The sequence below is a fragment of the Leuciscus leuciscus genome, assembly GCF_965113295.1.
Source record: "Leuciscus leuciscus genome assembly, chromosome: 20".
NCBI classification, from domain to species: Eukaryota; Metazoa; Chordata; class Actinopteri; order Cypriniformes; family Leuciscidae; genus Leuciscus; species Leuciscus leuciscus.
The window spans coordinates 24,927,803-24,942,531 of NC_138744.1; the positions used below are offsets into that span (position 1 = coordinate 24,927,803).

The 14,729-nt window shown below is 36.6% G+C and overlaps 1 protein-coding gene across 1 annotated transcript; it reads right to left on the bottom strand.

Annotated features, from left to right (window-relative positions):
* Window positions 1–78: 78 nt before the first annotated feature.
* colec10 (collectin sub-family member 10 (C-type lectin)) lies at window positions 79–12,543 on the bottom strand. The gene is made up of 6 exons (XM_082150474.1): window positions 12,281–12,543; window positions 5,707–5,778; window positions 3,291–3,362; window positions 2,619–2,672; window positions 2,358–2,453; window positions 79–1,744 (listed from the first exon to the last, which is right to left on the bottom strand). The coding sequence occupies exons 1-6, from the start codon at window positions 12,393–12,395 to the stop codon at window positions 1,347–1,349; spliced, it is 807 nt and encodes a 268-aa protein (XP_082006600.1). The 5' UTR covers window positions 12,396–12,543; the 3' UTR covers window positions 79–1,346.
* Window positions 12,544–14,729: the final 2,186 nt, after the last annotated feature.

The window sequence follows — 14,729 nt, forward strand, 5'->3', positions numbered from 1 at the left end:
AGGCTGTTTCATTTACTGTGAATGAATACCTCCTTTAAAAAAGGAGGTATCTAAATTCCTATTTAAAATGAGGGTATTTAAAATATGCCTCTCAATTTATATTTTCCTTGCACCATATGATTTTTCTTCTTCTGTTTGGCCACGTACAAAAATAACTGAATGGTTTCACAACTTTGGTTAATGATTAATGCATATGCTTAGGTTCAACATACCTGAGTAAATATTATGTTACACCCTAAAATGATTATAAAGAAAAGCCTAGAAAAAAGCCCAGATAAACATGAATGTGCGGAGTTGTGAATTAGCCTTGGCTATAAATATGATACTGACATGGGATTGCTTCGAGAATATAATCTATGTTCACTGTATCTTACCCTACCAAATAAACTATAAATAAATAATGTACATTTCTTCCAGTGCTTTGTGGAGTTATAAAATTCATTAATGGAGTTTAAAAATGATTTGTTTTATTTGAATTCAGGTACTGAATGAAATCCATACAAACAGTTGAAGTGGAATCATATTGAAAGGGGTAAAAGGCTTTCTAAAAAGGTAATTGTTGATAGAAAACATTCACCATCCATGAATAGAGGTGAAGTGCATGGGCGCCCAAGGCGCCTCCTAGCGGTCTAATCCTAACCCTACCCCAGACCTAAACCTACCCATAACCGAACAAAGCTCTGTGCGTGTCATATTGACGCTAAAGGGTGCCATGTGCGTTCAATGTAGACATGATGAACAGATAGAAACATGTAATTCTATTTATCTGCAGGGCAAATAAGTGTTATCTGTACAGATACTGATTACCTTGTCAATAATAAATCACTTTTTTTTCTTTTTTCTTTTTTTTATGATGAAGCAACAGTATAAGTGAAGTGATTAAGAAGTGAGTCTTGATTCTGCAAATTAATAATAATAAAACATAATTTTATATTTTACATTGTACAGTAATCAGAAAATAACCATATTCAGCAATTGCAGTAGATTATTGTAATTAGTTTTTATAATCACTTGCTGGCAGTATTTTGCTGTAAAAAACAGTGAGATCTAACAGTGAAGGATTTAGAGTGAAAAGTTCCCTCACCGTTATTTAAAGAAAGGCATAGACACACTCACAGACCCCTTGTTATCCTATTTACTTTTTATTTTATTTAAGTGATTTAAAGGGTGGTGGATCATTTTCATAAAATCAGAAACATCAAAACATTTTTACCAAAAATCTAAATACATTAGCCAACATGATACAAGATATATGATATATACTCATACATTAGCATAGTATATTTAAAATGATGATATACAAATATAAACTCTTTTCCTCTGTGGCCATTAAACCATCACAAGCCTTAAGTTGCTGAAGTGTTTTTGTTTTTGACAAACTCACATATGTAGTACTGTGTGGCTCCACAATCTACCTGGCTCCAGCCTCCGGTAATACTTAGCTGCATACAGGCACCTTTACTGCTGTGTGGCCCCTGCAGAGCCCAGACTGTGGTATTCAAGAGGGGGTTACCATCAACATACACATACCCCACCTCTGTCACCCCTACCTGTAGTCCTATGAACACATGAGTAAGATCAGCTTCTCTGATATAGTTGGCCAGCAAGGTGTTTGTCTCTGTGGTTCTGGGCATAGCAAGAGACCCCCCACGCAACTTGCAGTTAAGAAGTGAGTCTTCATACCTCCGTGCCTCTGTCACCAGCAGATAAAACATGTTTTCAGTCTCCCTGATACCTAGAACCACTTTAAAGAAATTGACAAAACATTCACCAGCAGATAAAACATGTTTTCAGTCTCCCTGATACCTAGAACCACTTTAAAGAAATTGACAAAACATAGTACTGGTTAGTGTCTAGTAAACATTTGTCCGTGTTTTCAGTGGAAATAATTGTGACATGCAATATGGAATGGAGCTGTTGTCTCAGCTCATCTAGTATTCATTTTGCAAGAGAGCAACAACAACAAAAATAAAAGAAGTTGACTTCATACAACTACTAAAAATTATGCTGACAGTTATAAAAAGTCTATGGTTTTGAGTCAATAAATATATTTATTAAGCATTTTTAACTCTCACTATTTGGCAGGTGTTGTGAATAAAAAAATATTCATGAAGTTAGGCCTATCAACAAATTATAATGCATTTGTTAGAGTTAGTATTATTATTTAATGAAATCAATGTTTTTTTTGTTGTTTTTTTTGCACCATTTGTGTGAAGGTTTACAAGGGTTAAAACTTTGTGTACTGTTTCTTATGTTGTCTAATATCATGGAAATGGCATGATTATCACAATGGATAACATTAAAACAATATCAAGATCACACAAGCAAATTCGATTAATTAAACACACAAGCCTCACCGTTCTTAAGAAACTTGACAGCATTTCTCAGTTTGCTTATATTGATTTCCATCTGTCTGACAACCTTTCTGTACCTCCCACAGTCACAGGTCGTACCTGTTACACAAATTGTGCAGCCTTTAGGTGGTGTTATCATAAACAATAATAAATATGAAGAAAATCTAATGCTTACTGTTTATTCAGAGACAGATACAAGTATTTTTTTCTTATATGAAATGTATTCAGACAGAGCGGAAAACACACAGATGCTTTGACATTTACCAGGCTTTCCTTTTAACCCTGGGAGACCATCAATTCCTTGTTGTCCCTTGTCACCTGTCACAGTAACAGATTAACAGTTACAATTTAACCTCTGACATTTCATTTAAACATACTGTCTAATAACTAAACATCCTCTAATTATTAGTATTGCAAGCACATATCAATGATTTATAGAATCCAGTAATAAGAGTGAATAACCAGTAGATGGCAGCAGTGCACATACAGTACTTCACACTGGTTTCCCCCTTATCTGCAAAGCAAATAATGTCTGTCTCCAACTGACCATGATTTTTCTTTTGAAACATTAGTGTTTTGTGTCCTGTTATAAAATAATAAACACTTGGGAATTCAACACTTTTTTTTTCTTTTTTTGATTATGCAATTTTGTTCAGATTGAGTAGAGAATTATTGCAAATTATGTATCAGTTGTTTCTTTTCCTGGAGTGCCAAATTTTCTGGAATTTTACTGGTACAGTATTGTGTAAAATATTGATGTAGGACAGTAAATACCTTCACTTTCTAGAAGGGCATTAGGACATCCACATTACGTAATTAGATCAATGAGCACTGCATTTTAGCCTTCAGTCACCAAGTATCAATATAGCATACATAATATGTTAACATAGCATACATAAAAAAAAAACAGCATTAAATCTCTGTTTAGAGTCTAACCTCTCGTTCCCCTAGGGCCCATCTTTCCCATTTGGCCCTTCTCTCCCTTTTCTCCATATTCACCGGTCAAGCCTATGGAAGAAGAAAACAAGGTTACTGGTTATCTGACTCTGCCAAATTTCATGAAAATTGCCTCACAAAGCTTTTCCAATGGAATCAAGCACACTATCAAAGCCCCAATAAGTCTTGTTATGTGCATACTCTTTTAGCCTCAATCATTGCATTTTGTGTGTGGCGAAATTATATTGTGTCAGTATGCTTTGATATAAAACTGATTAAATTACATTTTCCAGCTCGTTAAAAGGTTTGAGACAGCTGTTTTTGGGACTGCTTGTGACAGCCTTGGACCAAAGTTCCTAATTAAATATCCATCTGGAAATGGTTAATAGACATTCCTGAGTTTTGCAAAGCAATAATAGGATACAACTGCCAAAGCATTAATAGGATACAATTGCTTTCATTTCTGTACTGTCATTTAATATCATCTCTGTGATTAATCATTTTGGCTGAGTGGCACTGACATTCCCATATGTTCTCATATCTTTTTTTACAGAATAAAGCATTTCAGTTGCTGTCTGCCATCAGCAGTGATTGCTCCATTTATTAAAATATTTCAGTTATACGGCAAACTATGCTGGAAAACCTCAGACAGCATTTATGAAATGATTTGTGGAGTACAGGAACCATCCTTGTGTCTAAACAAAATTAAGTGGAGAAGAGGAACTGAACCATCCAAATGTCTCAAAGTGACATCCTGCAATACTTAGTTTTTATTCTTTGGAACTTTTTCTCTTTCTATGCTTTGAGGGTGTGAGGTTGATTCAAAACTGGAATGATAATTTCCTACTTGTTTAAAATGAATTAAAGCAGAGTCTAGCATGGTTTTGCCAGTCAAACCCATCAGTTCTGAGTTTCCTTTTTTTTCTGATGAACATTTAGTTGTCATGTATAGCATTTTGCAGATGTGTTACATTTAGATGCATAGCTAAAAATACAACAAAATTTTGCAGTAAACAGCCATTGAAAAACCTAATGCCTCTGTGGTCACTCTGTAGAGTGAAAAAACAGGCTAAGAGCCTTCCTGGCATTTTGGCTTTTTTCATTTTATTTTTAGTAAAGTACGTTTATGTGTGGAAAAGAGGTCATGTCTTCCTGTGATTGCAATTGCAGGCGTTCTTGTACTGGTTCGATTAACAGCCTGGAAGAGGCTTGTCTGCTGCAGAGCTCTACACTACCATCTTTGAACACATGGCGACACCGCTGCCCCTGGCCTAAATTAACATGTCTGCCTGCCCCTGACGTGACTTCCCTCAAGGGAAGATGTGGTCTGGCAGAAACAGAGAGTCTTCCAGCTACACTCTGATGCCCAGTGAGGGCAAGGACACATCAAACAGCTAACTTCAGGTCAAACTTAGTAGAGTAGTACATATGCTACCACTTCTTTAGAGTGGTACATAAGAAGCTACTGTCTAGCATTTAGGAAAACAGCTTGATCAGTGTAATGCAGCTCAATTTTATAAAAATACATATTCCACAAAACTCATACAAGTTCACAAAACTCTGGACTACTTATTGTTCCAATAGGATTTTAAAGTAAAAAAGGAGAGGTTTTTTTTTGCATTTGGTTGAAAATATGTGGGGTTCAGATAATATTCTCTCAGTTTAAATCTAGATTAGAAACACAACTTTTAGCCAAGCATTCACATAACACATCACATAACCTAGTATTACAGTTATGTCTCATGAAAGTGTGAAGTGTCTGAAATAATATGATTAGCAGCTACGCTAATCCTTCTTCTTTGCTTTCCTATTTTGGGATTCCCATACTGAGGATACTAGTCAAAAATGGAAGGATGGACTCTATAATATTTTCCTTATATTGCAATCATTATGTTCAAAAGCTGTATTTACTGCCTTAATAATGTGTCGAAAGGCAGCATAATTTTACATCTGTTTAACTGAACATGTGACTTGAATCTTAAAATATGTATTGTTATTATGACATTATTTTGTTGCGAGAGGAGTATGTGACACAGATGAGACTGATTTGTTTCAAGATATTTTCTCCAACACCTCACCACATATGTGTTTTTTCCCCCCTTTGGCTGCTCATTTGGGACTAAAAGAGATAAACGGAAAATTCTTTATTTAATGCTATATTCCCTGTTCATTATGGCCAACATGCATTTACCTGAAACAATCTGTTTGAAAAAGTGCTATACAAAATAAATATTAATTAAAAACAAATCAATTAACAGCACAGAATGAGCAACCGCATTAGAAAGTTTTATAAAAGTAGCTGATTAGAGTTTACTGGATATGTTTGGCTATGAACAGTAAACAGACATGCTTTAACCAACTTCCCTTTAATCTATCACTGATTCATTAAATAACAAACCAACAACGTCTCAGAGACCTCGCTGGCCAGGTGGACCGGTTTTCCCCAGTCTGCCCCCTTCACCGTTTGTTCCCACGTCACCTGGATCACCTGTTAGATGAAGACAAAGTTAGAGGCCTCTCAACAGAAAATGTAAAGACAGGTCTTACCCAAACACGCTTCTCAGTTACATCGCAGCTGTTTAAATACAGACAGTTATTCAATATCAAGAAGGGTACGTTTATTGGCATTGCCAAAAGTATGAGCTGCGGGGAGAGACATTTCCTCTTAACAGTTTTTTTGTTTTGTTAATGAAACAAACAAACTGTATATATCATTACACACACACACACACACACACACACACACACACACACACACACACACACACACACACACACACACACACACACACACACACACACACACACACACACACACACACACACACACACCTCATTTCCAGAAATAGAATCAGCTCTTAAATACTTGCTGTTTACCGTAATGGAATAATCACTGACACGTTAATGTTCCAGAAAATTTCCTTTGCCGACACTGACACTGTGATCCTTTCAATGACAGAACCACTTTTTAACAAAGGCACACTGTTGTGTTTACCAGCAGGTTTCCTGTCATATGAGAAGCTACTGTAGCACATTCAATTGATGATTTCATCTATGACAACAACAAACCAGCAGGGAGCCAACAATGTCAAAAGTGGTCATCTGCAATATTGTTACCTTAAAGAGCTATTTCTAACTGATCTTGCCCTTAAATTTAAATTTGTAAGTGTAACCTAAGTTATTCAGGTTGATACAGTAATGCCTTGCCATGGACAGGCCATCCATCCAGGGTGTTTCCTTGCCTTTGGCCTGAGACTCCGAAATAGGCTCCAGCATCATTGGAACCCTGCTTAGGACAAGCAGTTTGATGCTTACCACATGAATGTTTTAGATGTTACCTCATGAATTATCATAGAAATTCGCAAAAAAAGTGAAGGTTATTTTTCCAAACTAATATTTAATGATAATGTTTGACTAGACTTCCTGCTCAGCTCAGCTACCGTTCGGACGCTCTTGCTTACTGCTCCGCGCTTTGCTCTATCGCTTTTATATTTTATCTTCTATATTTTTATATTTTAGCTCCTTTTATCACCTAATTTTAACTTCAGCAAATCAGCACAGTGCTCAAACGACAAAGTTTGGATTACCACAAAAACGCAGAATTCTTCTACCCGACCAGCTTACATTCCGGGGAAAGGAAAACACAACTGCCTACAAGGATAAGAGAGAAAATGCCTCTTCTGGAATCTACTTGCTGCACTAACTGCCACAGACTTTTACAAAGGATTGCAGTTCTTGAAACAAAGTTATTTACGGGACCACCAAACCAGACGGAACACACAACAGAGCTTCGTCATGGACACCCTCAGCATATAGCCGGTGAGTCCCATGAAACTAGTGCTCCTCGACAGGTAGAGAAACAAGCCGATCGACTTACAAATCGATGGCACAAACAGGGAGCGAGACCCAAAGGCACTCGAGACATCAGATTGTCACGAGCCCCACATATTACCGCAGTAGCATCCTCTACCCCAGATACAGCTCTGACAAGGATGTCAAACACTGGTCTCCCACCAACACCTATACATCTTGAGAACAGATTTGAAGTACTAATGAATGTAAATGAGGAATCCCCAAACGTGATGAATGTGATCGAACACAGACTGTATCAGCCAGTAGCTAACACTGATGCTAACTGGCGCTCAAGGTCGAGCAGACAGCGGCACTCAGCTCAGAGCGCAGCCGAGCCCAGGACTCTGATAGTGGGGGACTCCATAATCAGAAACATTAGCAGCAGGGATACAACTACGTGCTGCCTTCCACAAGCAACAATTTCTGATATAAACAGGGAACTTCAGAACATTCTAATGAAACATAAGACTGCAAATCGACTCATAATTCATGTGGGGAAGAATGATATTCATAAAGAGCAGTCAGAACTCCTTAAGAAGGATTTCAATGAACTTTTTGAAACACTTAAAAGACTGAAAGTTCAAACATTCATCAGTGGACCACTCCCAGCAAGAGGAACAAACAGGTTTTCACGGCTGCTTGGGATTAATACATGGCTGCAAAAAACCTGCAATATAAAAGGAGTAAACTTCATTGACAACTTCAATCTTTTCTGGAGTCAGAGACAACTATTTCATCGGGATGGCCATCACCCAAACAAACTTGGTTCAAGAGTGTTAAAGGACAATATCGACTTCTCCCTCAATCATCCTTCTGCAGTGTGTGTCAATCTGAACGACACACACACACCTGGAAACAGTATGAATGAACACGGGACTTCACTTCAGCAACAAGATGGACATGCGGTTGACATATCACACAAGGACAATGATAACACCACTGAGCCACAACAACCTCTGCTCACGGACACAATCTCAGCTGAGCCATGCCCACAGAGCTCACCACAGACAGACATATTAGAACTGCTCCAAGATTCAGCACCCAAGGACGACTTCCTGGAAAACAGCCAGGGAAGCCAGGACAGCATATCACAGCCTCCTATAACACCTGAGCAACAGCCCCTTTCACCAGATACTTTCTCACTCTCGCCAGCGACTCCACTCCTGTGCTTCTCACAGAAAATGGAACAACTAGTGCATGCTGGAACCAGACTATCCCACTCTTTTGCTGCAAGCCCCCAGATACCAACCAAAAATCGTCAGGCACCTCAAACACCGAAGCCTGCGCGCCGAGCTCGCCCGCCCCCTCCTCCTGTGAAAGCTCTTCGGCCTCTTCGGCCAAAACGCCAGGGCCCACACCCTCCTCCATCTGCTCGAGGTGAACCAAAAACAACTGATACCAGCTCTCAGTGATTTGTTTTGGGTTCCTGTTATGATAACAGTAACTTTCTCAAATGTTTACAGAACAAGCGGGAACCCAGTGTGCCTGTATCTTTCTCTATTGCTGTTCTATTACAAGATAGAAAGTCTAAGGCCTTCAATAGCCGTACAGCAAACCCAACTAATCTGGTGCCTATTACATGTCAAACTAAGATTGCTGTGGGGACAAAAAGTAAGACTGTTAAGTTAGCACTTTTAAACATTCGCTCACTTAAAAATAAATCACTTCTAGTCAACGACTTAATAACCACAAACAACCTGGACTTTATGTTTCTAAATGAAACCTGGCTAGAAGACAACTGCAGTGCAACAATCCTCAATGAAACAGCCCCTCCTAACTTTACTTTTATGAGTGTCTGCAGAGCTGTTAAGAGAGGTGGGGGTCTAGCTGCTCTTTTTAAAGATATTTATCAATGTAAGCAAATATCATTTGGGAATTACCCGTCTTTCGAATATCTGGGTACTGTGTTAAAAGGTGCTCCTCGCATTTTACTTATCATTATTTACAGGCCTCCAAAATATTCTCCAGCCTTTGCTGAGGACTTTACAGAACTGTTATCAACAATTACCTCAGAGTTTGACTGTTTTGCCATTGCTGGAGATTTTAACATTCACATAGATAATGCAGAAAACAATATGGCAAAAGAAATCAAAACTGTTTTAAAAACTTTTGATCTGACTCAGCATGTACATGGACCCACACACAATCATGGACACACTCTAGATTTACTTATCAGTAAGGGTCTAAACATTTCATCGATTTTTATTAAGGATGTAGCACTGTCTGATCATTTCTGTATTTTCTTTGATATATTGATCTCTCCTGCCACTGAAGCTGGATCTGTGTCTGTCAAGAAGAGATGCTTAAATGAGAACACTAGTGTACTATTTATGAAGGCTATATCCTTAACACCAAGCATATCTGCTGACTCTGTTGATTTTCTCCTTGATTCTTTTAACTCAAAAGTTAAAAATATAATTGATGATATTGCTCCTGTTAAAGTCAGGAAGAAGAGTGGCAGACAAAAAGCACCTTGGAGAAACTCAACAGCAGTGCAACATATGAAAAGACAATGCAGAAAAGCAGAGCGCATGTGGCGGAAGACAAAACTTGTAGTCCATTATAACATCTACAAAGACAGCCTGCATGCTTTCAATATGGAACTAGGCAAAGCTAGACAGACTTTCTTCTCAAATATTATAAACAGCAATTTAAACAACACACGCACTCTTTTTGCTACTGTAGAGAGACTGACAAACCCCCCAAGCCAGATTCCTAGTGAAATGCTCTCAAACAGCAAGTGCAGTGAGTTTGCTTCTTTCTTCTCTGAGAAAATCAATAATATCAGAAAGGTGATCAGCACATCCTTGAGTTGCACTGGGGTCAGACAGATCAGACCACCTGAGAAAGTAGTTACTATGTCTGACTTCAAAGAAATTGATGGCAAAATTTTGGAAGAAACCGTACAACACCTTAAAACATCAACATGCGCCCTTGACACACTTCCCACATCTTTCTTCAAAATTGTGCTAAACAGTTTAGAAGCAGATCTTCTAGAAGTGGTAAATGCCTCACTTCTATCTGGGAGTTTTCCAAACTCCCTGAAAACTGCAGTTGTCAAGCCCCTCCTGAAAAAGAGCAATCTGGATAAGACCATATTAAGCAACTATAGACCGATCTCAAATCTTCCTTTCATAGGCAAGATCATTGAAAAAGTTGTCTTCAATCAGCTGAACAAATTCTTAAGCTCGAATGGATACTTTGACAATTTTCAATCTGGTTTCCGACCGCACCACAGCACAGAGACAGCGCTCATAAAGATAATAAACGATATTCGCTTAAATACTGATTCAGGCAAATTATCAGTGCTGGTACTACTCGACCTCAGTGCTGCATTTGACACTGTCGATCATAACATACTTCTTGACAGGCTGGAAAACTGGGTGGGGCTTTCTGGGATAGTCCTAAAATGGTTCAGGTCATACTTAGATGGGAGAGGTTATTATGTGAGTATAGGAGACCATAAGTCTGAGTGGACATCCATGACATGCGGAGTCCCTCAAGGCTCAATTCTTGCGCCACTCCTGTTCAACCTCCTGTTATGCTCCCAATGAGCCAAATAATGAGAAATAACCAAATTGCTTACCACAGCTATGCAGACGACACACAGCTGTACTTAGCCCTATCGCCTAACGATTACAGCCCCATTGACTCCCTGTGCCAATGCATTGACGAAGTCAACAGTTGGATGTGTCAAAACTTTCTTCAATTAAACAAAGACAAAACTGAAGTTATTGCGTTTGGAAACAAAGATGAAGTTCTCAAAGTGAACGCATACCTTCACTCTAGGGGTCAAACAACTAAACATCAAGTCAGGAATCTTGGTGTGACACTAGAGTCAGACCTTAGTTTCAGTAGTCATGTCAAAGCAATAACTAAATCAGCATACTATCATCTGAAAAATATTGCAAGAATTAGATGCTTTGTTTCCAGACAAGACTTAGAGAAACTTGTGCATGCTTTCATCACCAGCAGGGTGGATTATTGTAATGGACTCCTCACTGGCCTTCCCAAAAAGACCATAAGACAGTTGCAGCTCATACAGAACGCTGCCGCCAGGATTCTGAGCAGAACCAGAAAATATGAACATATCACACCAGTCCTCAGGTCTTTACACTGGCTCCCAGTTAGATTTAGGATTGATTTTAAAGTATTATTACTGGTATATAAATCATTCAATGGCCTAGGACCTCAATACATTGCAGATATGCTCACTGAATATAAACCCAACAGATCACTCAGATCATTAGGATCATATCAGCTAGAAATACCAAGGGTTCATTCTAAACATGGTGAGTCTGCTTTTAGCTATTATGCCAGCCACAGCTGGAACCAGCTTCCAGAAGAGATCAGAGGTGCTCCTACAGTAGTCACATTCAAATCCAGACTCAAAACACTTCTGTTTAGCTGTGCATTTACTGAATGAGCACTGTGCCGCTGTTCGTCCGACTGTTTGTACTGTACTGTATTTTACTCTATTTTTCTAAACTGTTTTAATTATTCTTATTTCTTTTAATTATTTTAATTTCTCCTATGTCAGCAGGGCATTTAGCCCGAAACTGTAAATGCCCACTCAGAAGGTGATAATGTGAAAGTGATTAATGTGGGTTTGAAAGTAGAACAGTATTTAAATGACGATATTAAAGTTTTCGTCTGAGAAAGAATGTGAACGCAGTGCTAAAGTGCTAAAGAAAGTGAAAAGAACGTGTGAGTAAATTAGGGAGAAAAGAAAGTTAAAGGAAAGTTGATAGATGGAAGTCGTAAGAAGATTGAAGGTTAAAAGAAGGTTGAAAGATTTAAGTCTTAAGGGAATCCTTTGAAAGAAAGATCTATAATAAATATTCTTTTTTATTTTTTAAAAGTACTGTATTTTATTTTATTTTTCTAAACTGTTTTAATTATTCTTATTTCTTTTCATTATTTTAATTTCTTCTATGTAAAGCACTTTGAATTGCCATTGTGTATGAAATGTGCTATATAAATAAACTTGCCTTGCCTTGCCTTGCCTTGCCTAGAGAAAATAATAATCATAATAATAATAAATTACAAACTGGCTGTTCTGAAATCTATACTATTAAAAACCTGTTAAAAACTATTAAAATATAATAAAATAATAATAAATAAATAAACACAAATACCTTTTGATCCAGGGAGAATACTGTTGGAGCAAATTTCAGTTGTAGTACAATAAAGGTATACATTACAAAGAAATAGAAATAAAAAAAGTTTCCTGCTAAAAGTGTGTACATCCATGACTTGAATAGGAAACTTCGTTCTGTTCTCAAGAGGAGAGTGAAAAGGGAGTTTAACATATGTTTACCAGACCTTATCAAATCTGTGTTTAGCTTTCAAACAACACTGTCCAGAACGCAGACTATGTCCTTGCACTGCAAGTGAGGAATTTGGTTGTGTAAAAAAGTGTTGCCACCATGAAGATATTTTCTGATAGTATTGTGGCAAATGTATAAGAATTTTAAAAAGATGTCTTGTTTATCATATGTTGAAATGTTTAACTAATTTTCACAATAGTTTATTAAGTTTAATGAATCTAGTGTGTTCAAACTGTGATTTAAAACTAATTTATTGTTTAAATATATGCTTTAACCCTTATAAGCTATTAAATTGGGATGTACACTCCAGAGACCACAGAGACCCCAGACAATAATTTTTTTTTTTTACATTATTATTATTATTATATCTATATATCTACCGGTCAAAAGTTTTAGATCGGTAAGATTTTTAATGTTTTTAAAAGAAGTTTCTTCTTCTCACCAAGGCTGCATTTATTTGATTAAAAATACAAACAAAAACAGTCATATTGTGAAATATTATTACAATTTAAAACATCTGTTTTCTATGTGAATATATAGTTGTTTTTCAAAATTCTTTGATGAATAGAAAGTTCAAAAGAACAGCATTTATTTAAAATAGAATATTTTCTAACATTATAAATGTCTTTACTGTAACTTTTGATCAGTTTAACTCATCCTTGATGAATAAAAGTATTGATTTATTTTATTTCTTTCCCCCAAAAAATCTTTGAAGGGTAGTGTTTAATGTTACAAAAGCTTCCCATTTCAGATAAATGCTGTTCTTTTGAACTTTCTATTAATCATAGCATCATGAAATAAAAATGTAAAAAACTGTTTTCAACATTGATAATAATCATAAATGTTTCTTGAGCATCAAATCATCTAAGTGATGAATGGTATTAGAATGGTTTCTGAAGGATCATGTGACACTGAAGACTGGAGTAATGATGATGAAAATTCAGCTTTGATCGAAGGAATAAATGACACTTAACTATATATTCACATAGAAAACAGATGTTTTAAATTGTCATAATATTTCACAATATTACTGGGTTTTTTTATTGTTTTTTATCAAATAAGTGCAGCCTTGGTGAGCAGAAGAGACTTATTTTAAAAACAAAAAATCTTACCGATCTAAAACTTTTGACCAGTAGTGTATATACTGTATATATATATATATATATATATATATATATATATATATATATATTCGACAAATTATGTAACACATTTTTTTTATAGTCTTCCATTTATGTCTATGAAAAAAAGTTTTTCAATTTATTTAGATTAATTTAAAAACAATCTTAAATCCCCCAACACTGCACAAATGTAGAGTAAAAACATTGATAAAGTGAGGGATTTTTTATTTTATTTGTATTTTTTTTACAAAATCACATTTTATTGTCCAGGGTCTCAGGGTAAAAAATATCCAGAATAGCTTGTAAGAGCTTCCACAATTTTTTTTTTTTCAAATGGTTGGTTCTCACACCTAGCTCTATGATCCATATAGAAAATGTGCAAAATTCTCGTAGTGAGTATGTTTTGGAGTTTGCCTTTTTGTTTATTTTTAAGAATTGCCTTCCATCTTTCACCCAAACACTTTCTGGATATTTGAATTAATCATACTGCTTTTGCATATCTTAATGACAATATTTAAAAACACATACAGTACCACTTAATGTCAAATTATAGTCTAATAGCACATTTTGGGATGGTTGTTATCATATCCAATCTTTTGACCTGGTCTGTGAAAAATAAGCAAGCTAATATTGTTTTTAGGGCCTAAAAACTTTTTTTTAGGGCCTTAATTCCTTGTGAGGTAACACACAGCAAAATGTCTTGACAGGGCAGATTTTCCTCATAAATTTTTATTCCCCCTTCAGGGGCCGTTTTTATACTATACTGTTTCAAACTGTAAATGGAAAACTTTTTATGTGTTTTGGCCGTTCATTTACATGAAAATGCATTTTGAGGGCCTGAAAGCGGAAACTTTTAAAAACGGGATTCAAAGTGTAAGTTTTTGAAAACGATACTGCGATCATCTCAGTGTAAACTACAAAAACACAAATTTGTGAAAATGGTGACATAATGCAAGGCCTGAAGTCAAGAGAATGATCTCGTCTCCTCAGCGAAAAAAACTTAATGTGAATATTTGCACGCTGCCTTATATACCAGGAAGCGGGGAGCGGCTTGCAATGGAAATCTCACTCACTAACGTGCATTGGCTTGTTCTGTTACCACCTGAAGGTGATTGGGCTCTCAGGCGAGATCCCAA

Excerpts from the sequence above, each read along its gene's own strand:
- colec10 (XM_082150474.1), bottom strand. The coding sequence starts at position 12,395 with ATGGATGTACACACTTTTAGCAGGAAACTTTTTTTATTTCTATTTCTT. Across the intron at positions 5,779-12,280 it reads TATTCTCCCTGGATCAAAAG|GTGATCCAGGTGACGTGGGA; the intron begins GTATTTGTGTTT and ends TTCATCTAACAG. Across the intron at positions 2,454-2,618 it reads AGGGTTAAAAGGAAAGCCTG|GTACGACCTGTGACTGTGGG; the intron begins GTAAATGTCAAA and ends TTTGTGTAACAG.